Source organism: Rhamphochromis longiceps, linkage group LG19 (assembly GCF_057381845.1).
Source record: "Rhamphochromis longiceps isolate RC_006_pf linkage group LG19, R_longiceps_female_GT1.1, whole genome shotgun sequence".
In the NCBI taxonomy this organism is placed as follows: Eukaryota; Metazoa; Chordata; class Actinopteri; order Cichliformes; family Cichlidae; genus Rhamphochromis; species Rhamphochromis longiceps.
In genome coordinates, this window is record NC_140575.1 from 30,243,474 (window position 1) to 30,265,862 (window position 22,389).

At 40.8% G+C, this 22,389-nt stretch overlaps 3 protein-coding genes across 3 annotated transcripts; 2 read left to right on the forward strand and 1 right to left on the reverse strand.

The window, feature by feature from the left end:
* Positions 1-1,258: 1,258 nt before the first annotated feature.
* On the reverse strand, positions 1,259-4,201 carry chmp3 (charged multivesicular body protein 3). Its single transcript, XM_085392229.1, has 6 exons — positions 4,044-4,201; positions 3,467-3,527; positions 2,989-3,168; positions 2,736-2,857; positions 2,409-2,523; positions 1,259-2,265 (listed from the first exon to the last, which is right to left on the reverse strand). The coding sequence occupies exons 1-6, from the start codon at positions 4,086-4,088 to the stop codon at positions 2,126-2,128; spliced, it is 663 nt and encodes a 220-aa protein (XP_085248355.1). The 5' UTR covers positions 4,089-4,201; the 3' UTR covers positions 1,259-2,125.
* A 1,582-nt stretch (positions 4,202-5,783) lies between these two features.
* On the forward strand, positions 5,784-14,464 carry hspa4l (heat shock protein 4 like). Its single transcript, XM_085391519.1, has 19 exons — positions 5,784-6,177; positions 7,124-7,181; positions 7,278-7,418; positions 7,564-7,686; positions 7,777-7,876; positions 7,971-8,104; positions 8,193-8,437; positions 8,533-8,609; positions 8,701-8,852; positions 8,983-9,089; positions 10,118-10,251; positions 10,634-10,830; positions 11,123-11,197; positions 11,548-11,691; positions 11,918-12,043; positions 12,163-12,270; positions 12,787-12,906; positions 13,341-13,502; positions 13,592-14,464. The coding sequence occupies exons 1-19, from the start codon at positions 6,071-6,073 to the stop codon at positions 13,781-13,783; spliced, it is 2,502 nt and encodes an 833-aa protein (XP_085247645.1). The 5' UTR covers positions 5,784-6,070; the 3' UTR covers positions 13,784-14,464.
* A 627-nt stretch (positions 14,465-15,091) lies between these two features.
* On the forward strand, positions 15,092-22,377 carry plk4 (polo-like kinase 4 (Drosophila)). The gene is made up of 15 exons (XM_085390531.1): positions 15,092-15,294; positions 16,161-16,256; positions 16,504-16,599; positions 17,177-17,291; positions 17,416-18,397; positions 18,473-18,561; positions 18,642-18,958; positions 19,063-19,167; positions 19,284-19,386; positions 19,498-19,647; positions 19,734-19,962; positions 20,071-20,173; positions 20,421-20,558; positions 20,647-20,753; positions 21,122-22,377. Exons 1-15 carry the CDS (start codon positions 15,265-15,267, stop codon positions 21,231-21,233), a joined length of 2,772 nt encoding a protein of 923 aa, XP_085246657.1. The 5' UTR covers positions 15,092-15,264; the 3' UTR covers positions 21,234-22,377.
* Positions 22,378-22,389: the final 12 nt, after the last annotated feature.

Sequence of the window (22,389 nt, forward strand, 5' to 3'; positions counted from 1 at the left end):
TACGGTAATACTACGTGGCCGATATGTTTGAATGAATACTTTTGTGGTCATTTAAATGAAGGTACACACACACACATGCATTACTGCAACGAAAACATTTTAATTAGCGATTTATCTACAAGTAAACTTCTTGATTGCTTGCTTTATGTCCGAATAGTAGAGAGTATTATCCATCACACTGCCTCAGAGCTGCAGATAGGAACAAATGTTTTAGCCTGAACACTCTTGAAAGAAAAGATTAAAGAAATGTATTAAACAACTGTAACGAGAACATTGTGTTTTCAACTGTTACCCATTAACACGTCATGCTCTTTAAACTACACACAGGCCCACTTCAGGATGCAGGGTTCTGATGTTACTACTATTCTATGGTGTAACATTTTTAAAGGGAATTTTTACAATTAATCAAATGACCACAAATCAAGTGACACTGGGGAATTTGAGGAAGATGCAGAGTAGCTAGTGTGGCCTAAAACAACGAGCAAGAGTCCAAATATTTCAGATTGTACTGACTGTAATCTTGCTCACAGTTGACATTTACAACTGAAGGTCAAACCTTATTAAAATGACCTCATAAAAACTAAAAAGTGATTTCAAGGACAGGGACATTGCCTATCCTCGAAATTCTCATCCCCTGGTCCCAAACCTGAGAACACCTGCATTACCAGAGCAACAGTACCTTGGCTTTGTCTAGCCTTTCACACACAAACTGCAGCCAGAGCACACAGGCGAGGTTTTGTTACCGTCCAACAAAAGCTGCCAAGGGAGGGCCGTGGCTGGCAGAAACTTGACCCTTTTGTCCATTTTAACAAAACGGACCAAAAAACCCCCAAAAACAAACAAAAAAAGAAAAAGCCGGTTTGAAATGGGGTGAATTGAAAATGAACCCTTCCTAAAAATTAAAATTCTGCTCCTTTAAAAAAAAAAAAAAAAAAAAGAAGAAGAAGGCATTAGTTTATTATAGTTTGACACATAGCTCCTGCATTTAATTAGATAGACTGTTGTCTTTGGAGTAGTCTCATTAAGGTCTTTATTGTTTATATAGGCTATTTTTTTGTGTGCCGGTTGAGCCATTTTATCTGCCAGACAGCATTAAACCGACTGTGTGCACTACTTTTTCTGACCCGCTGATTGGCTGATTCACATATCCCAAAAGGCCTACTATAACAAGAAGAGACCTGAGATGTTAAAAAAACAACACACAAAAAAAGAAAGGTTAGCGTGATCAGTGCTGCAAGCAGAAACAGGCAGAGACAAGTTACTGGTAACTGTCAGCTTTATTCTTAAAAGTTAATTTCTTTTTTTCTCCAAGACATAGAAAAAATATACACACAGTACATCCACAGTACATACGTTCTGAACACCCAACTTATTTCCTCTGCTTGTTTCTGTTTAGGAGGGAATCATGGGGATGAAGTCAAACATTTAACGAGCTGACTGCTAATGTCAAAAAAACAAACAAACAAAAAAAAAAGTAAAGTAGTATGCGTGGAGTTTCCGATCAGTGTAACGTGTATAGCCACAGAACGAACAGACACATTTTGACTGGACTGTACAGAAAACAAAAAGTGAACCCCATCCACCAACATCTAGTGTTTCGGATTTTGTAGGTTAACTACAGGTAAACGGAACAAACAAAATAATAATAATTTGATCCTAAGTGATTAAAAATACAGCTGAATGGCCATTTCTGATGTGACTTGTCATCAACAGTTATTCAGTCTGTTGCATTTGGGATCATAAATACTTCCACAACCAGTCTATAATAACTTTGGACAGAAGAAGAAGAGTATGATGAAGCACTGTAGGCACAGCAGGCTTTTCTTACTTACAATATGTACACCTTCTTACCCTTCTGCTTGACTTTGGATAATAAAGACTTACCCAGGGTTTACCCTTGATAATTATACACAAAAAGCAAAAACGTATTTTCTTCTGGCTGAGTAAACCAGATGACTATCGAAAAATTGACTGTCGTAGCACAATGTTAACCCCAAATGATTATGTGAATTTATAACAAGAAGCGATGAGGATACTCGAAACTGTAACCTCTGCACCAGAATGATCTCTGTCCTTCACGGAGTGAGCCACCTGACTTCGACAGGCAGCACAGCGGCAGTTCACCTTAGCTCCTCAGGGCTGCCAATCTTGACTGCATCTCTTCAATGTCCTCCTCTGACTCTTCATCTGAAGCCGCAGTGGCTCCAGCGGGCTCCATTTCAGGCAGGGCATCTGTGACTTTGTTCGGTGCTTTGCCAAGGGCACCTGACAAGAGAAAGCAGAACCAGCGTTTTCAGTGTTTTGACTTTATAGCTGATCTGTGGTTCAGACTTAAACTCCCTAAAAAAAACCCCCAAAACAAACAAAAACAAAAATGTGACTTTGAGCTGTGATTTTATTTTTGTCACCTGCTGTGATATCAAAGAGGATCCTGTCGACTTCCTCCTCCGCTGCTTCCTCCATCTCCTCTCCGTCTTCCATGCTCTCAAAAGTATCTTCCATCATTTCCTCAATGATACCAGCCTGAAAGGTAAATATGCCAAGTTTTAGCTTTACTATGAAAAGTTGTGAAATTTCTTTGGCACAACAATTAAATTGATCAAAAATTTAACACAACTGTAACTAAAATAATATCTCAAATTCAACAAAGCAAAATAAACAGAATTAAAATATTAGACAACATCAGTGACACAGTGTAACAATCACGTAACAATAATATCATGGTAAACAGTGACCTTCGTCATCTCCTTCGACAGCTCCCTCATGGTGGCCTGGATCTCTGGGATTTTGACTAGATTGTGCATGGCTTTCATGACGTCTGTGCTCTTCTGCATTGCTCCAGCAACACGCGCCACAGCTGAAAACACGCAAAACAGATTTCCTCAGTGACAGAGAAGAGCATTGATGATCACAATGTCATTAGAAAACCTGCTCTAAGTGACAAACTAAGTACGCCCTCCTCCCCATCTTGTGCGCTGCCACACTCACCAAGCTGATTCTTCATGCTGAGAACTACAGAGTTCATCTGTGCTTTGGAAGCGTGAAGTTTTGTGACAGCTCGTTTGGACTGAATCACCTCCTTTGCAAGCACCACGCACACATCTTTCTGTCCCTTTTTGGCAGCGTCTTTGATGGATCGTTTAACTTTTTCTTCTTCTCTTTGAATATCTGAAACCAAAATATGTCAATTTCATTACACAGACAACACACAATTTATCAGGTCTTTGATTATATTTATTACATTTACAAAAAGCTAATTTGGTATCTTTATGACTTACTGAGTCAAATGATTATTTTACACCTTCCAGATGAATAATTAAATGACAGCAATTATCAGACAATTCAAATACATTGTACTTACACTAGATTTATAACTCCTCAGTTTGGTTATCAGATATTTAGGTGAAAGTGATATAAACTGAATGTAAACGGTCCTGGAAGTGTCAAACTCTGGCTGTAGTCTTACCTCGAATTTGTCTGTCCACCACTCTCATTTCCTTCCTGATTTTATGATTCCACTCCTTAACCTGAAAGAGCACATTATCTTATTAAAACATGACACAGTCTCTGTTTCTCGGCCAGCTACAGGTGGATGTACATGTAATATTCGTTTTAACACGGGTGTCGCAATACAACGACGCCATGTACAGCTGCTAATATGTAATGGCTCATAAGGTTGGCTAAAGTGAGGACAGCAATGGTTTGTTTACAGTGAAGACTTATATTAGCATGTATGCTAACAGGCACACTACTATAGAAAGCATAAATCGGCTAATGGACACCGTATACAAGCGTGTGATCTTGAATAGTGTAAAAAAAAAAACTATGTAAGCTAATGTCAAACTTGTTGTTGTTGTTGTTTTTTCAACTAGAGTGCTGTTGACTACTTAATTATCAGCCTGAAGTATCAACATACAGGACGGACAAGCCCTAGCTGTGTGACAGCTAACGTTAGCAAGGATAGCTAGAGCCACTGTCTTTCTTTGCTTTTTGTCCACACAGCTCTTAAAGACAGGTTCTGGTCACCATCAGTCAGTACTTACCAAATCAGCTGCTGGCTTCTCCTGTGATTTCCCGAACAGTCCCATCGTAAACAATGTGTTAAAAGGCAAGCTAACCTATTTGACTTGAACTAGCTGGCTAGCACAGCCTGTTAAACTATCACTTCCTGTTCTGGCAAGGGGCGCCGCGGGCTGAGTCCGAATATGAGTAAACATTCACGTCCTCAACAAGAAAACAGGGAAATAAGAACAAGTGTTCAAATAAAGCTGAAATCGAACGAGACACTCAGCAGTGACGTGTTATGGGTTTGCCCTAAAAAAAACTGAAGGCATTTGGATCGAATCAAAAAGAAAGGTATTACAGTTTCTTTTTAAAAAATCTCTCTATTCTCATTTTAGTTTAGTCTTTATCATTTTAATAGTCTGCTATATTATTATATTTTATCTTTTATGAATATAGTGTTAAATAAATAATAACAAGGTCTTCGATGTCATGTGCTGCTGTTCATCTCAGGTTGCATTTATGTACTTGTAAAACTGGCTAAGGACCTGATTTTATTATTATTATTATAAATATTTTAATTATGTTATTTAATTATGTAAAACCTTAGAATTTAAAGAATGTGTGCATTTTTGTTTTGTTGTGCCATTTAATACCATGACTTTAAACACTATGAAACCCCCCCAAAACTCACAATTAAACATTTATTTTGGAGATAGATAGATAGATAGATAGATAGATAGATAGATAGATAGATAGATAGATAGATAGATAGATAGAACAATATGACAGCAATTTTCCGTTATTGTGTTGCTTTGCTAACAACTTGCGGAAATCTGAATAGGCTGTAGTCAAAGTTTAAAAATATTCAAATAATATAATATATTGGGTAAAGTATAATAATATAAAACACCCCCTAAAACTAATTTTTGTTTTCTTTCTACTGATATAAAATCATGTCTTTATTACTATGCACCGGTTGGCATAAGGCTGTTATGTGTGATTCTATCTTTACTGGAAATTGCCTTTTGTGTGACACGCTTACCTAACTTAAACACGATTCCTTAATCCAATAATATAATTAATATATACATTTAGGCCTTTTATCTGGAACATTTTATCTTATGGTAGGTACCTAAACAACTTAGCCAGAAAAGTTATGTATATCATATTTTGTTTAAACAAAGAAGTAAACATAAACAGATAAAACGCATTGAAATAAAACCAATGAATGAAATGAATATAATTCAATGTGATTACGCGCAGTGCAACCCTCTGTTGTCATTTCCATGGAGATAAGACACGTAAACAGCAGCGTCATATGTCGCTATAAACAAATGTTTGCAATAACAGTAAATATTACTGTACCGACTTAATAAACTTGTATGTATAAGCAATATATCGTCTTAGGGCACTCTAAGCTTTACCTCTCGCAAACAATGCTTTCAGGTAGCGCTTACGTACCACTATCTCATCAGATATGATCTAGCTATCAGTAATGTTAAAGTCATAGATATTATAGTTGTATGCGTATTGATTTTGAGGCACGTGAGATGTGAAGGTAGAAACTGTACCTGCAGGTTAAATTTAGGGTAAAATTTACGTCAGGCCCGTGCCGATTACCGATGACGTACTCAATGGTCCCCTTTTCCAGGTGGTTCTAGATTTTTCTGTTATCGATTGGTTGCCGCACCAATCACGTAAGGACATTGGGTGTGACGCAGCCAATCACAGGCGTACGTGGGCGGGTCCGAGGAGATACAGTCAGTCGGAGCCGCTGGGTGATGTTAGGGCTGCCTGGGAGTGGGAGAATCCGCTCTGGACATCATTGCTCTCTGGGATTACACTGAATGAGTTTGCTATAAACAGCTTTACTTACATAACAGCTAGTAATTCAGTTAGTGCACGCTCGGCTAGCCGTGTCGTATATTTTCAGAGCGGACGACACGCTTAAATAAATTTAAAATTAGGAACAGACCGCCATTGTGTGTTATTTTTCCCCCTTCCTCCTAGGTGTGAGTGCGGTCATTTGCGGAGGATAACTTGGGTGAATTTAAGAGCGCTCAATATGTCAGTGGTAGGCATTGATGTGGGTTTCCAAAATTGTTACATCGCTGTGGCCAGGAGCGGTGGCATTGAAACCATTGCCAATGAATACAGTGACAGATGCACGCCGTAAGTATAGCCGAAATATTGACAGACATCATCGCCGTGTAAGTGTGGTCTGCCTGTGAGTTTGTTACGCAATGTTTGCAACTGGAGGCGCACTGACTGAGCGGTGTGATGCACAGGAAGGCAGCAGGGATGGTGGCGGCGGTAGTGATGCGGCCTTAGTTCATTTCCCGTCACAGCAGGTTATTATAGGTCTTTTTTAAATAACAGTTTATTTTTGTAGGTAGTTGAGATGTCTCCTGGCTATCACCACCGAGCTGCGCAGTGCACGACAAGCTGACTCAGTTAACCTACTTGTATTGTACATGTTATTTTGTTTAATATGCGTTTTAAAGTGTTTGCATACTGTACAGACATCAAAGGATAACGAATAGGTTTTGACATGGTATAACGATAATGCGTCAGTTAAGGCCCGTCTACAAACTGCATCTTTAACGCATGCAAGTGCTTGATCAGAAGTGACAGAGGATTAAATCCCAGGGTGAATGTAAGGAATCAACTTGGCGGACTGAAACAAATCATCTCCAAGTGGGTCTCCGTTTCTGTAAACTGAATTTGCTGCAGCATCCGTGGAAAGGAGACTGAGAGGAGCATTGCACCTTTAAGTGCATGAGGATATTTTTCTGTGGCAAGGTGAAGCTAGGGAGTGACTTGTCACTGCTAGCCAATGTGAAATGAATCCTTGTGTGAGGAGAAGCGTTGGTCTTTGTCATTAAACACAACGATTTTCCTGTTTTTTCTCTCTTTATTTTGGATAGAAAAAGCTTAATTTTCAAGGTGATCTGCTATGTCTCACTGCCCTAGTTTGTAGTTCTTGTTCAGACACTCTCCCCCGTGAACTATCCCTCATGGCAATGCTCAACATTTCAGTTGGCAGCCATCGAAATTGCAGTTCTTCTTCGTACGCCACATCTGTTAACAGGATTACTTCTGTTTGTTTCCTATTAAGGGCCTGTGTGTCTTTGGCCTCCAAAAATCGCATGATTGGAAATGCAGCCAAAAGTCAAGTAAGATCATCCATGAAATTTTATTTTTGGCAGACACATTACATCTTCAAACAGTTGTCTTTTTTTAATCTTTGCTAAGTATTTCCTTTCTTTCAGATTATAACAAACTTCAAAAATACAGTCCATGGCTTCAAAAAGTTCCACGGCAGAGCATTCGATGACCCATTTATCCAAGCAGAAAGACCTAAACTGCCTTACAGCTTGCATAAGCTGGCCAATGGAACCACTGGAATTAAGGTAAAGTACTTTACATCTTTTTCACCACTTCCCATTTTTTTCCCCCCATCTTTGCTTTTTCCATCAACTTCCAAGCAACCGATCACCTTCACCCTTTTGGTTTTTAATTTGCTTCGGGTCTCCCTAAATGCTTGAGTGTTCCTAGGTGCGTTACTTGGACGAGGATAAAGTGTTCACAGTTGAGCAGATCACGGGGATGCTGCTCACCAAGCTGAAGGAGACGTCAGAGAGCGCCCTGAAGAAGCCGGTGGTGGATTGTGTCATCTCTGTGAGTGATGAAAACGGTGCACAAGACTTGTCGGTGTAATTCAGAACGCGGTTTTGAGGAGAACATTAAGATTTGTACTCTGCTTTACAGGTCCCAAGTTTTTTCACAGATGCTGAAAGGCGGTCGGTGTTCGATGCAACTCAGATTGCAGGGCTGAATTGCTTGCGGCTAATTAATGACACCACTGCAGGTCGGTGTTCTTGGATACATTAGTAACTTTATGAAGTGGCCATAGTCAAACATGGAACGTAAGGGTTGAAAATAAATGTCTTGTCTATGAACAGTGGCTTTGGCTTATGGGATCTACAAGCAAGACCTTCCTACACCAGAAGAGAGGCCGAGAAACGTGGTATTTGTGGACATGGGGCATTCGTCATTCCAGGTGTCTATCACTGCCTTCCACAAAGGCAAACTCAAGGTTAGCCTTTTGCCTTCCTTCTCGTCCTCCAGCTGCATCTGCTCTTTTGTTCTTAAATTCTAAACTCCGTATCAATCTGGTGCGTCAGGTTCTTGCCACAGCATTTGATCCATACCTTGGAGGGCGTAATTTTGATGAGGCATTGGTAGATTACTTCTGCGAGGAGTTTAAGGGCAAGTACAAGCTCAACGTGAGGGACAACCCGAGGGCTGTGCTGCGGCTATACCAGGAGTGCGAGAAACTGAAGAAGCTCATGAGTGCCAACTCCTCCGACCTGCCTCTAAACATAGAGTGCTTCATGAATGACATTGATGTTTCCAGCAGGATGAACAGGTAAAAACCTATTTGTTGTTGTTTTTTTTTCATCTCAATAAGCACACTTAATGTGGATATCTAAATTGTTTTTTTCCAATGTTTAAATCCTCCAGGTTACACTTTGAAGAGATGTGTGCTCAGTATCTCATGAGAGTTGAGATTCCATTGAAATCGGCCCTTGAACAATCAAGTACGCCCCTTAGAGTTATTAATTCATTAATTGATATTAATGTTAAACAAAGGAAGAATCTGCTCAGGAATGTGTATGTTTTGTCTGGCAGAGTTGAGTCGGGATGATATCTGTGCAGTGGAGATAGTTGGAGGAGCCACAAGGATCCCGGCTATCAAAGAGAGGATCGCCAAGTTCTTCTGCAAAGACATCAGCACCACACTCAATGCAGACGAAGCTGTAGCAAGAGGCTGTGCACTGCAGGTTGGAAGATCCTCAGATATTAACACCCAGTATTTCTTTCCAATGTAATATGAAAAAAAATAGTAGTGATAAAATGGAGTAAATATGTGTTCGTCTTTGTGGTTTTGCTTGTGCGTATGTGTCTGTGTAGTGCGCAATTTTGTCACCAGCATTTAAGGTTCGGGAATTCTCTATCACTGATGTGGTTCCTTTCCCGATTACTATGCGCTGGAAATCACCCACAGAGGATGGATTGGGGTAAAGATAGCACCACTCTACAAGAGACAGTGTTTTTTGTGATTATGTGTCTGGAGGACAAAAACTGGTTTATGTATACATAAATATATGTATTTCTACCCTGTTTATAGGGTAGTCCTAACCTACAGTACTGTGCAAAAATCTTGAACCGCTTTCAATTCAATCTTTAACTTTCAATTCTTTATATTTTGTAAAAAAATATAAATGCAAGGTGAAGGTGAAAAAAATGGAAATAGGTTCAGCAGTTTAGTTCATTTCAGTAAAGATGAGGGGACTTGGAAAGGACATGACTTTTCCTCTTCTGTAGATGGTTTTTAGGCCTGTCACCTTTTTCTCCTGCGCTCCACTTGTCACTTTATTCTCAGATTTTTTTTAAGGACACCCTGCACACCATTCTGATGGTAACAAAGTGCCTAAAAATACCATTTAAAACTGGTCCTTTGCTAAGTTGTCTGTTATGTGTAGATACAGCATCGATTCGTCACCTGAGTTAGGTGGTGTTTTCATGCTAGAGTGATTCATAGGTCAGTGTAACTGGTTCAGTAAATAAAAACATTCTGAAAATTGTCAGTGACTGAACTGAAATTGAGGGAAAAAGCAGCCAGTGTCCAAAGAAGAACTTTGAAAGACCTTCAGAAAGCCTGAAGAACTATTGCTTAAGACCACTTTTAAAAACATGAGGGGTAGCTCAAGACTTTTGCACAGTACTTTAATCGAAAATATAATAAATACCTAAGAGGTCTAGATAAGAGTTGATTATATGGGCATTAATCTAGTGACCTTTTTCATTACTAAAGACTAAAAGTCTGCACTTCAATTACATATTGACTGATTTACAATCCACTGTGGTGGTGTACAAAACACAAAAACTGTGTCTTTGTCTCAAACATTATGGAGGCTACTGTATGTATACTTACTGCTTTTTGCTCCTCCAAATAGACGAGTCAGCTCTAGGACACAGTATCTGCTGACTGTGATTACTTTCCATTGCCTGACTTTGCTTTTTTTTTGGCTAATTTGTGCTACAGAGAGTGCGAGGTGTTCAGTAAGAATCATGCTGCTCCTTTTTCCAAAGTGATTACCTTCCACAAGAGGGAACCCTTCGACCTTGAAGCCTTTTACAGCAACCCTCAAGAACTGCCCTACTCCGACCACAGGATAGGTAATGGTGCTAATTCTGCTCTATTAGCATCAAAGTGATCAGTCCTTACTTGGTTTTACATAGACATTGCATGTATGCATGTATCAGGTTCCTTTAACCAGCTGCACAAGTATGCAGAAAGAGGCGGCTAATGTAGGTGCGCTAAGTAGCTGGCCCAACAAATTGGATGGCAATTAGGAGTAAGGGAAGCAGGTTCTCGTGTGACTCAGCCGAACATCATAATTATCTGTACTGTATGTGTATCACCATGTGGTGGGTGGGTGTGTTTTCTCAAGTGGGATATCTTTTTTTTTTTTTTCTATGCAACTGCCAGTTTCCTGTCACAAGAACATGTTGAGGTCCTATTAAAGAAGCCGCTCCTTTTCTTTCCATCTGCTTCCAGGCTTTTTTTCAGTACAGAATGTGGTTCCCCAGCCAGATGGTGACAGCTCTAAAGTGAAAGTCAAAGTGCGCGTCAACATCCACGGCATCTTCAGCGTGTCCGGCGCTTCTCTGATTGAGAAGCAGAAAGGAGAGGGCGAGGACATGCAAACTGATACAGAGCCAGTGGTGCAGAATGAGAGCAGAGCAGAGGAGCAGGTAGGATTATTGTTGCCACAGTCACTCTTGTGATGCCACAGATGTCAGCTGGTCAGTTTCTTTGAGCCGTTCAGAGTTAAAGCACAACAGCTATTGGATAGAATGGGTACTATTCTCATAAAATTTATGTTCCTTATTGTTTATCAGTGGATTTCCGCCACTTAAAAATCAGCTTTTTTGTAGTTTTTTGAAAGATACTATCATTAATTGATCTTTTATATGCAATGAAAAATATCTAATGCTGTGACACCTGACTTAAATCTTCGTTAAAATAATTATGTATGTGTCTCAGATCAAAATGCAGGTGGATCAGGAAGGCCAAACCCAAGGGGAGCCGCAGAATGAGGATGCCAGTTCCAGCAGTAAGGTTAGTCAGGCTGCGATTTAAGGATGCTTTAAAACTGCATGTTTTTCTTGTTTGTTCTTGCTCATATCAGACTGTATTGATAATAAGACAAGCAGAACCCTGATACTGATATTGTTGAGACATGCTTTCAATTAAATTAAGTATTAAGTAATTCATGTATTGTCACAGATTCTGTATGCGAGCTGCTGAATTCATGTCAGCGCTGCTCATTGATGCATCTGTGCTACAATTAGATGGACTCATGCAGTATTAATTAGTCTAAAAAAAAAAATAGATGATTATTTTGGCAAGGTGCCCCATGTTTGGAAATCCAAAAAGGCCTCATTGTGTTCTCTGGTTTCCAAATTTAGGAGGGAGCAGCTGGTGAGAAGCAGGACCCAGCAGCAGGAGGAAGCAAGCCCAAAGTCAAGGTGAAGAGTATCGATCTTCCCATTGTGATCAACAACATTCGACAGCTTGACAGTGACGTCCTTTCTAACTTTGTGGAGTATGAGGTGAGTGTTGCAGGTGGCCTTTAGAAAAAGCCAAGTCATGCTCTGATACAAGGAATTTTATATCTATGTATGAACATCTACTGTTGTAATATATTTATGACAGAAATCAGGACAAGCACAGGTTTTATTCAGAAATGTCATACTGTAATATCGTATGGCACGCCTTGGTTGAATCATCCGTAACTTTTTTTATTTTTATTCATTCATTTTAATTTTTTCATCATAGCGTCAGATGATTATCCAGGACAAACTTGTGAAAGAGCTGAACGACGCAAAGAATGCTGTGGAGGAGTATGTGTATGATCTGCGGGACAAACTTTGTGGGATTTATGAAAAGTACATCACTGAGGGGGTAAGTAGTACTTTTTGCATCTATTATAGCAGCCCCCATGTTGCAGTAAACGACTATTATATCTGAGACGATGTATGAAGAACTGATCTGTATAAACATTTCATGTTTGTTAATAACAGGACAGCAACCGGCTGACGCTGATGCTGGAGGACACAGAGAAGTGGCTCTATGAGGATGGGGAAGACCAACCCAAACAAGTCTATGAGGAGAAGCTAGATGCACTTATGGTATGTTTACATTTATTACAAGAAAGATTTTGCAGACTACTGCATACAAAAAAATATTTATGCCCCAAATGCTAACTTTTAGTAATTTGATTCGATGTAAATTTTCCATTTTGTTACATAAGTAAATAAACCGGTTCTAATATAGCGCTTTGCTACTCTGCTTGAGCACTCGCTCATACAACATGTCTCATTCACCCATTCATACAACCACCAGCCTTATGATTAGTAGATGACCTGCTATATCTCCTGAGCCACAGCTACTACTTAGCACGCATATTTTCCTTAATGATTACTTGCTTAAATAAACCTTTGATTTTATAAATCTCAGTGGCACTTTACCCAGAATTGTTGCTTTATGTTCATGTTTCATTCATTCATTATATAATCTTATAGATTGTAATTTATGCTGTGATTTGGAACTTTCTAAAAGTTACGTTGAATAAAGAGTAAAGATGTAAGAATATTTTAAAGTGGTAGTAGCTTTCAATGTTAACGCAAATTTTTTTTATTCTCCAGAGGTTGGGCCAGCCCATTCAGGACCGGCACAGGGAGCATGAGGACAGGCCGAGAGCATTTGAGGAACTGGGAAAGAAACTGCAACTCTACATGAAGTTTGTAGATTCCTACAAACAGAAGGTAAGCCCTCTTCTGACTGTGATGTTCTTCCATTACTCCTTTACAGGAAAAAGACAGAAGTAGGATTTGTGTTTGGAACTGCATGTTTTGTGCAGTGCGTTACAAATACTGTGTTATGCGAACAGGAAGCGTGATAAGACATATAAACATAGATGACTTGACACTTATAAGAAATACAGTCTGTAACTGATACTTGAGGTATGTGACAAAATAACCATTTATTTTTATATTTTACTGAGAGAATATGTTGATGGTGTCTTACTATGTTTATATCCTTGATCTTGTATTCTAAGTGTTTAAATTATTTTCGTATTTTAGCTTATATAGTTTAAAGTGTATTTTGTTATGGGAAAAATATAATAGGATGACTTTGTTTTAAAAGAGATACATTTTAGACCTGCTAAAGGTTTTCTTCGTCAAAAACTCTTTCCCAGGACGAGCGATTCCTTCATTTGAGTGCAGAGGAAATGAGCACTGTGGAGAAGTGTGTGACTGAAAGCATGGGCTGGATGAACAGCAAGATGAATGCGCAGAGTAAACTTGCTTTAACTCAAGACCCAGTTGTCAAAGTAGCAGACATGATCGCTAAAATCCAGGTGTGTGATCCGCTTTTTAAGATCTAATAATCTTCTTCCTTTAGTGAGAATGACATCTTCTGATTCTCCTTTGCTTGCTTCTTCTCCAGGAGCTGGAGGACATATGTAATCCAGTGATCAACAGGCCAAAGCCCACAGTGGAGGAGGCCCCCGAGGTGAACGACCAAACCAGCGGAGCTCACAACGGCCCGACGGCTAAGCAGGGAGGAGCGGAAGGAAAGAGGGAAGCAAAGGGGAGCCAGCAGACGAAGCCGGGCACAAAAGAGATGGAGGTGGACTGAGATCTGTGTCCGACGCGCAGACTCCGCAACCATCAACGCGTTTACCGTCACACGGCATCTAGACAGGCGCAGAAAAATCAACACCTGGGAACATTTCTCAGTCCTCATCAACCACTTATGTGGATCTGTTTTTTTTGTGTCCTCTCCCATTGGATTTTACCATTTGAGGTTTTTTGTTTTCATCCTTACGTGTGACACTGGTGTGCTTTAGTCTCTCAAAGGTTTGCCATACTAAAAAAATTAAAGAATGCCACAATAGATGAAAATATGAGTCTGTCGTAAAACCGATTCCTTCGTATCTCACAGGAAGGTACGCTTTGTGTTTTGCATTCCACGTGTCTCTTAAGTGTCCAATATCACCCATAAGAGAAATAGACAGTGCTGTCCATGCCACTGCTAGTGCAAACCTTTTAGTTAGTATACAATAATACAAATTATATTTGTATTCAACGAGTTCGAAGAGATATGTCCGTGTCTACAAACTGTAAATATTATTTTAGTAAACAAAAGCAGCCAGCATAGACATGTACATAGAGAACACATTCTAGTGTTACAATGGAAATGCTCATATACCAAGTTTCCTTTAGTGATTGGTTGCCTATTTCCTTTTTTTTTTTTTTCTTGCATTTTTCCATATTTAATTGAAGGTGGGGGAAAAAATAAACGCATTTGTCTGCAAGACTAATTTGTACGTGTGAAATGATTGATTTTCAGAAGAAAGTGGCCATCTGTGCTGTACTTATGTTTTCAGATGTGATATGGAAAGTTTCAATATATATATATTGAAAGTCATTTGTAGCAGTCATTTACTCTTAAACATGCATTAACCTGTAATGTTTATAGATGGCCTAAGAAACCAGATCCCGCAGAGTGAACATGAGTCCAGGGAGAAAGTACCTCAGGTTACTTTAAACCCAGGATCCTCTTACTGTGAGGAATGTTTTGCCTTTACTGCACATTATGGTTCTCCATTTTTGTTTTAAAACAAACTTTCTTTGTCAGCAAACCAAGACAAATGAGAGGTCGAGTCCTGTGATTAAAGCTGATTTAAAAAATTAAAAGAAAGTTACTGGATTAATTCACGATTAGATAACATTTTCTTTAATAATACACGTATCATTTAAATTTATAATTTTAAAAGTAGTAGCTGATTCCATATATGCAGTTCCTGTGTCTGGACGACCACTGATATTAAATTAAATGTAGATCATTGAAGCTTCATGTAACTCCATCGCAGACACGGGGCGCTTGGAGGAGGCGTGACAAAGCTTAATGTTGTCAAGTGACGCGGGGTGTGACGTAGCCACGGAGTAACGGGCGGATATTTTCAAAATGGAAGATATGGCAAAGTTTTGGAGGGGAACGCGAGAACAACATTTATTTGTCGTGTGAGGACTCCTGTAGCGGCTATCCATGCACTCTGCCTATCGGGGAACATTATTACAAACCTGCACGCGTCTGCGAGGCGAAAAGCCGCCACGATGAGTGTTTCGATCGGAGATAAAATTGAGGTGAGTGCTTTTGTTGGGCTAACGCCCACAAGCTAGCGTCCACTCGGACTGATGGCTTGTTCTCGTGTCAAGTCAAAGGCTGGAGTTACAAGTTAGCTAAACAATATCGCACTGAGAAGGAAAAAAAACACTGTTTGCTTAATATAATGGGGATATGTTAAACTTTTATTTAGTCATAGCTAAATATTATACTACTTAACATCAATTACTAAGGCGATAGTTCAGTTTTTCGTTTTTAGCTTGTTTCACGTGTCGTAAAGATATCGCTCTTTACGATTGCCTAAATGTATTCTTCTTCTACTTATTATTATTATTGTTGTTATTATTATTTAGTAGTACTAGTAGTAGTTAATGTAGTAGAAAATGTCAACATCGTCTCTGCGGGTGTGTAACCATGCTCCCCCAGGACAGACATTGTTGTGTCGCGTCAGTTTGGGACCCGTCATGCTGCTTGGAAACGGCTACAAGTGGGTCCTCATTAGCGGGAAGAGACCCGGGATAATTAAAGGTTTTGGTTGGCCATATGACGGCGTCAGGTGTTAGTGGCTTGTTTGACAGTTAACGTTTGTTGTGGGTGGATTTCTCCCGTGTGGAGTCGTTGGTGGTTGTAGAGAACAATCCAGCAGGTCGCAGGTTACGGGAAGGATGTTTGACCAAGTTCTTCGCCATGGCTTTAACAACCTGACTGCTGACTCCCATGCTAGCAGAGATGAGAAAGGAGGTTTTTGTTATGATCAGGAGTCGAGGATCGAGGTGTTTGCTTTTAAAGCTCTCGCTTCCCGTGGGATTTAAACTTAAAAATGAAATCATGCTCACATTTTCCTGCAGATGCGTTGTTTGTACAACTTCTCTTTTTGTGCACGCAGGACTTCAAGGTCCTCACTCTGCTCGGGAAGGGCTCCTTTGCGTGTGTTTACCGGGCCAAATCGGTGAAGACTGGTCTGGAGGTTGCCATCAAAACGGTGAGATAATCTACATCTTTATCAGTGATGCTGTAAAATTGTAAACTTGGAACTACTGGGTTATGACATATGTTGCCTCCCGTGGGGTTCTTGTGGTCTCTTGACCCGCCCCACAGATGAGCTCTCAGTGTTTCGTTGCCATTGTGGGTGGGAAACTGATTATTAGGATCAAACCAAACTGTACAACATGCCACGCTGAGCCGATGAGTGGCAGGCGTATAATTATCTCTGTTGTTCCCATCTGCAGATTGACAAAAAAGCAATGCACAAAGCCGGCATGGTCCAACGTGTGAGGAACGAGGTGGAGATTCACTGCCGACTGAAGCATCCTTCCATACTGGAGGTAACGCTGACAAGCCACAGATGATTTCTTGCCATGAAGTGCTTGATACACAACACCAACCCTGCTGTTTATTTAAATTTGCCTTCTCCTGTAGTGTATCTATACAATATACATTTTCTGTTTTTTTATGCATCACACACAGTTTAATGATGCACTTTAATAATTTGAAACGTGTGAATGCTTGCTTAGTGTGAGATTTACAGTTAAAGTTAACACCAGTGCTGTAGCTGTAGGGATTCCTGTGTCTTTGTGGGACTGTTGTGTTTGATGATGCATATATCAGCTTTCTGTATTGTTGTCATGGTTATACAGGGCGTCCTTGATAGTACTTTGTGTAGGCGCGCCACCGATTTGTTTCCACTTCACTTAATCAGTAGTCTGGCTAATCTTCAGCTTTAAAGATTAACCAGGAAAGCAGGCAGTGGTGGTCCCACTGACACAGCTTTCAGGACCACAGTAGTACAATCATTTTAAAATCCAGTCAGATATATTCTATATTTTGTTCTTTCTCAATGTTTCCATATTTTGAGACGATGGTAAATGAATCATATTGTTATGTCTTTTGTTTTTGTAAAAGCTTTACAACTACTTTGAGGACAGCAACTATGTGTATTTAGTGTTGGAGATGTGCCACAATGGAGAGATGAGTCGGTACCTCAAAGAGCGAAAGATGCCTTTCTCTGAAGATGAAGGTCAGGCACATGTGTTTTTGTTTAGAAGCCTAAATATGAGTTGTGTTGTCAGCTTTGTGAGTTGCTACTACTGTAAAAAACCCCAAAAACAAACCCCAACAACAACTTTATTTTCGCCCCACAGCGAGACATTTCATGGACCAAACAGTGAAAGGGATGCTTTATTTACATACTCATGGGATCTTGCACAGAGACCTGACTTTGTCCAATCTTCTGCTGACCAGCAACATGAACATTAAGATAGCAGACTTTGGCCTGGCCACTCAGCTCAAACTCCCAAATGAAAAGCACTTCACCATGTGTGGCACACCAAACTACATCTCCCCAGAGGTGGCCACTCGCAGCGCCCACGGGCTGGAATCAGATGTTTGGTCACTGGGATGCATGTTCTATGCTTTCCTGATGGGTCGCCCTCCATTTGACACAGACACGGTCAAGCACACTTTGTCCAAAGTGGTTCTCGGGGACTATGAGATGCCTACCCATGTTTCTCTGGAGGCTCAGGACCTAATTTATCAGCTGCTGCAGAAAGACCCCGGCCAGCGACCCAGCCTCTCTGCAGTACTGGACCACCCATTCATGACCCAGAGCCTGCTGGTCAGGACCAAAGAGCTGGGGCTTGGGGATGACGGGTCCATTGACAGTGGCATTGCCACCATCTCCACAGCCTACACCTCCTCCACCTCTGCCAGCAGCGGCAGTCGCCTCCAGAAGCGAACCAAGCACATGATAGGCTCTGCTCTGCCTAATCGCATGGCACCCATCCCAAGCCTTCCACGCCAGCCCAACAGTGCCTGTTTTGAGGATGGAGACCAGTGGCAGCAGCAGCAGCAGCATCCGCTGGAAAGGTTCAACAGAGAGGGCAGGAGCAGGGCGGCTCATGGTGTAGAAAGCGGAGAGCCTCATTCTCGCTACCTGAGGAGGGCTCACTCTTCAGACCGTCCCATGTCCACTTCAACAGGTTCAACTCATGCTGAGCTGGGGCGATGCCACTCAGAGGAGACTCTGGCTGGTATAGGACGCCCAGTCTTCCCCGTGTCCTCCACTCCACACCCGTTTTCAGAGCACGGAAGACTCCCATCTCCACCTGTCAAGCAGCCAGCAAAGTAAGCAGTCAGTCTGTTGATAATCTTTTTTTCTCTCAGGTTATTGAGACTAACAGATGACACTCTCTATTTCAGTTCTGGGTATTTTTCCACAGAGACCGCACTTCCACCAAATTTGCAATTTCAGGACTTAGAGGGAGTTTCTAATTGGCTCAACACTGAAGGTAAAATAACACTTTTGTGCTCTTTTGGTTGTTTTAATCATGACTACAAAGTTTTCCAAAGGTTTTGCTTTCTTTCTCAGCCTCTGGACAGAGGTCCGCAGATAGCAGCGCCCACAGCAGTAGAGGACCTTTAGGTGTTCACAACTCCTGGTCAGATAAGCCCATGAGCCGAGGCGCGAACCTTCACCCCAACCTGCACCACCAGCTTCTTTCCAACTCCGACTCATACAGGGAGAACATCCCTGGATTAGAGTTCCAACCTCCTCCTGACAGAGAGTTAAAGCTCTCTTCAACCAAACCCAGTACAGATAAGCCGAAGAAAACGCTGAGAGACGTAATCCCGCCTCTGTGCGCCTCCCGACTGAAGCCGATCAGACAGAAGACCAAAAATGCTGTTGTAAGATTTTAATCTTTTTTTTTTTCCTTTTTTTTTTAAATTTCTATGTGTGAACAGTGGATATATTTTTAGATATCTCATCTTTTTTCTTGTCTTCTATCCAGGTGAGCATTTTGGACACGGGTGAAGTTTGTATGGAGCTGTTAAAATGTCAGAGTGGTCAAGAAAGAGTCAAAGAAGTCCTCCGGATTTCCTGTGATGGCTCAATGGTACAGTTTCTGTAGGGCAATCAGCATTTATCATGCAGTTACTTAATAAATCTTTCCATGTTTGAAAAAAATCTTCAGTCTTGTAAGTTGTGGCTTATTATGACCATCTGCTGTAGGTGACGATATACCAGCCTAATGGTGGAAAAGGTTTTCCTGTGCTGGACTGCCCGCCAGCTCCTCCAGAAGATATTCTCATTTGTAGCTACGAGGATCTTCCAGGTATTCTGACGGATGCATCCCACCCATTAATATCAGATTTAAAAAAAAAAAAAAAAAAGTGAAATAAAATTGTAATTGAGCTTTTTTTTTTCTTTCTTTTTTTTGTCACAGAGAAATACTGGAAAAAGTACCAGTATGCCTCCAAGTTTGTTCAGCTTGTTAAATCCAAGACTCCTAAAGTGACCCTTTACACCAAGTATGCCAAGGTCATGCTGATGGAGAACTCTCCTAACGCGGACCTGGAAGTTTGCTTTTATGATGGTGAGTCCGAGGTGTTTGCTGAACGTCAGTAATGAGGTGGCTGAGCTGATGAGTCTAAATTAACGTGTAATAACTGCATCGTGCAGGCGCAAAGACCCACAAGACATCCGAACTTGTGCGAGTGGTGGAGAAGAGCGGGAAGTCGTACACTGTGAAGGGCGAGGCGGGGCTGAGCGGCCTGAGCCCCGAGTGCCGGAGGTATGTGGAGCTGTCGGACGAGGGCCACGCCATGTGTTTATCTCTCGAGGCCGCCATCACTGCAGAGGAGCAGCGCAGCACCAAGGACGTCCCTTTCTTCCCCATAACGATTGGCAGGTGACAGGAAAATTCTGGCCACCTCGTGACAGCTTTCCTTTCTTTTTTTTTTTTTTTGTTATATTTCTCGTCTTGCGTGACAAATGTTTGTTTTCTTTTACTTCCCAGGAGACCCGTCAGCTCAGACGCTCCAGGCTCATCGTCTGCGCCCTCGCACCCGGTTCCTCCAGATACAGCATCACCTCCTAAACCTCCACAAATCACTCCTTCGGTAAGTTCTGACATTACAGGATAAAATGAAGAATAATGTGGATTTCCACGCCAGACGCTGAGACGTCTCAGGCAAAAACATGTCGTGTATGCAGTGTTCACTGGTTTCAGGCAGACGGATTCTTTCCACAGTACAACCAGAAGACTAATAGTGAAAAAATCAAAACATAAAAACAGCACCTGGAGTCATGTGTGGGTGTGCAGGCCGTGATGAGATCTGCATTTGATTTTTACTGATTTATTTCTAGATGATTTCCTACGATGGGTCTGACTTCACCACAGCCAGCCTGAGTAAGAAAAGCTCCCCAGTGCGACAGGACCTCATCCAGAGCACAGGAAAGGTGGTCAAGTCGATATTTGTGCCAAATGTTGGATGGGCGTCCCAGGTAATAGATGACTAATTAATATTTTAAGACTGGGAATGTGAATTGACACTTTGACAAAAACCAAATCCTTGTTTGTTTGTATCTGTAGCTGACGAGTGGAGAGGTTTGGGTGCAGTTCAACGATGGTTCTCAGCTGGTGGTTCAGGCAGGAGTTTCCTGCATCACCTACACGTGTCCAGAAGGGAAGATCACCAGGTATGAAATACATTAGAAATGTCTTCTGTGTTCCCTTTAAGAGCTGTTTTAAAAACTTTTGTGAGAGTAGAAGTTTTTAATATGGCCATTTCAGAAGCCCCATCCACCTGCTGTTCACATCTTTTGTTTGCATGTGGCAGCCAATCAGAAGAAAGTTTTCTTAAAGATAATGGAAATGGAGCTGAAGGGCTTGTTTCACACAGTTGATGAACTGAGTGCTGTAACAGACGCAGAGTGGAGGACAAAGTAGCCCGAGAATAAAAATACAGAGCTTGTTATTTGCTGGATCTTTGGCCAGCTTTCCACACAGAAGAAGCTGCAGTGTATTTGTATGGCACAAAAAGTAAGAAGTGGTGTGTTCTCTGCAGGTATAAGGAGAACGAGAAGCTGCCCGAGCACGTTAAGGAAAAGCTTCACTGTCTCTCGACCATTCTCGGCCTGTTGGCGAGCCCGGCAGCGCGTCACCTGCAGTCCCATTAACACCTTGTGTATAGAGGCCTGTCAAAAAGCTGGAAGTAGCATTAGAAACCGTCATTTTTCTTCTTGTAAATATCTTCTATTTGTGTTGTTTTTACATGTACAGAAGACTGAGATTATGAAAAGATATATTTTTATTTTAATAAGCAGCTATTTTGTATAGTGTCTACATTAGCCCTGTTGGAAAACTTAGTGTTTGTGTGTCTTGTTTTTTTTACTGTTTCCTACTACTATGAAATGTGCGACCGATACACGCTGAAACAATAAAACATCTGGAGGCCGGGTGGAGGATCGCTGCACTTTCTTTTGCAGTCTTCTCTTTGCACTCCGTATTATGACAGAACTGTGTAGAAAAGAAATTAAAGTATTTATAGCCAGTTTATGGTTTCAGTAATAGAGAATTCATAAGCATAGTTATGGTAATATAACTGAAACTTAGCTGGCAGTTACCCCTCTTTATATCTAAAGGAGAAAAATGAGGTTAGTTACTCAAAGTAAAGTCTGTCACTTAAAATCAGTGGACCTGAAGTTTTAGAGCCCTGATAATTCACATGGTACAGGAAGAAAAGTAAATACCGATTTCTTTGGTGCTCAAATATTTGCATCCAGACGAGCTCCTTTTGGAAATGTGGTGCTAATTATTTCAGTCGATGTACGTGGAGTCCTGCTAGCGGTTAAACATAAATGGTATTCACCAAGACCTCTTACTAACTCGTTATTCTTGCATCATTCAAATTTTTCCAGACCAAAATACCACACAGAAACTGCTTTGGTTTTATTTGGTTAAGACATTTCATATAATACAAACCCATCACCGATTAGCTCAATGAAGCATCTTTATAGATTTGGGAGCTAAGAGCTAAACTGCTGTAATAGAAAGTCATTAGAGTGGATGTTTTGTTTTGAGATAAAATAGTGTATTTTGGGTAAACTTTCAAGGATCATATTACTATTCTTTTGTCAACAACTCATTTATATAGAAGGAAGGCAAACCATTAAATATAAGTTATTTAAAAATAAAACTAAACTGTCGTCTACATGATGTAAATAGTGGAGTTGTACTTGTGGAGCCATTTTTCACTCTTAGTGACGGCTAAAAACACTTCGCACTACAAGCTATACTCACACATTTTATGTACTGGAAGTGCTTTTTATCCAT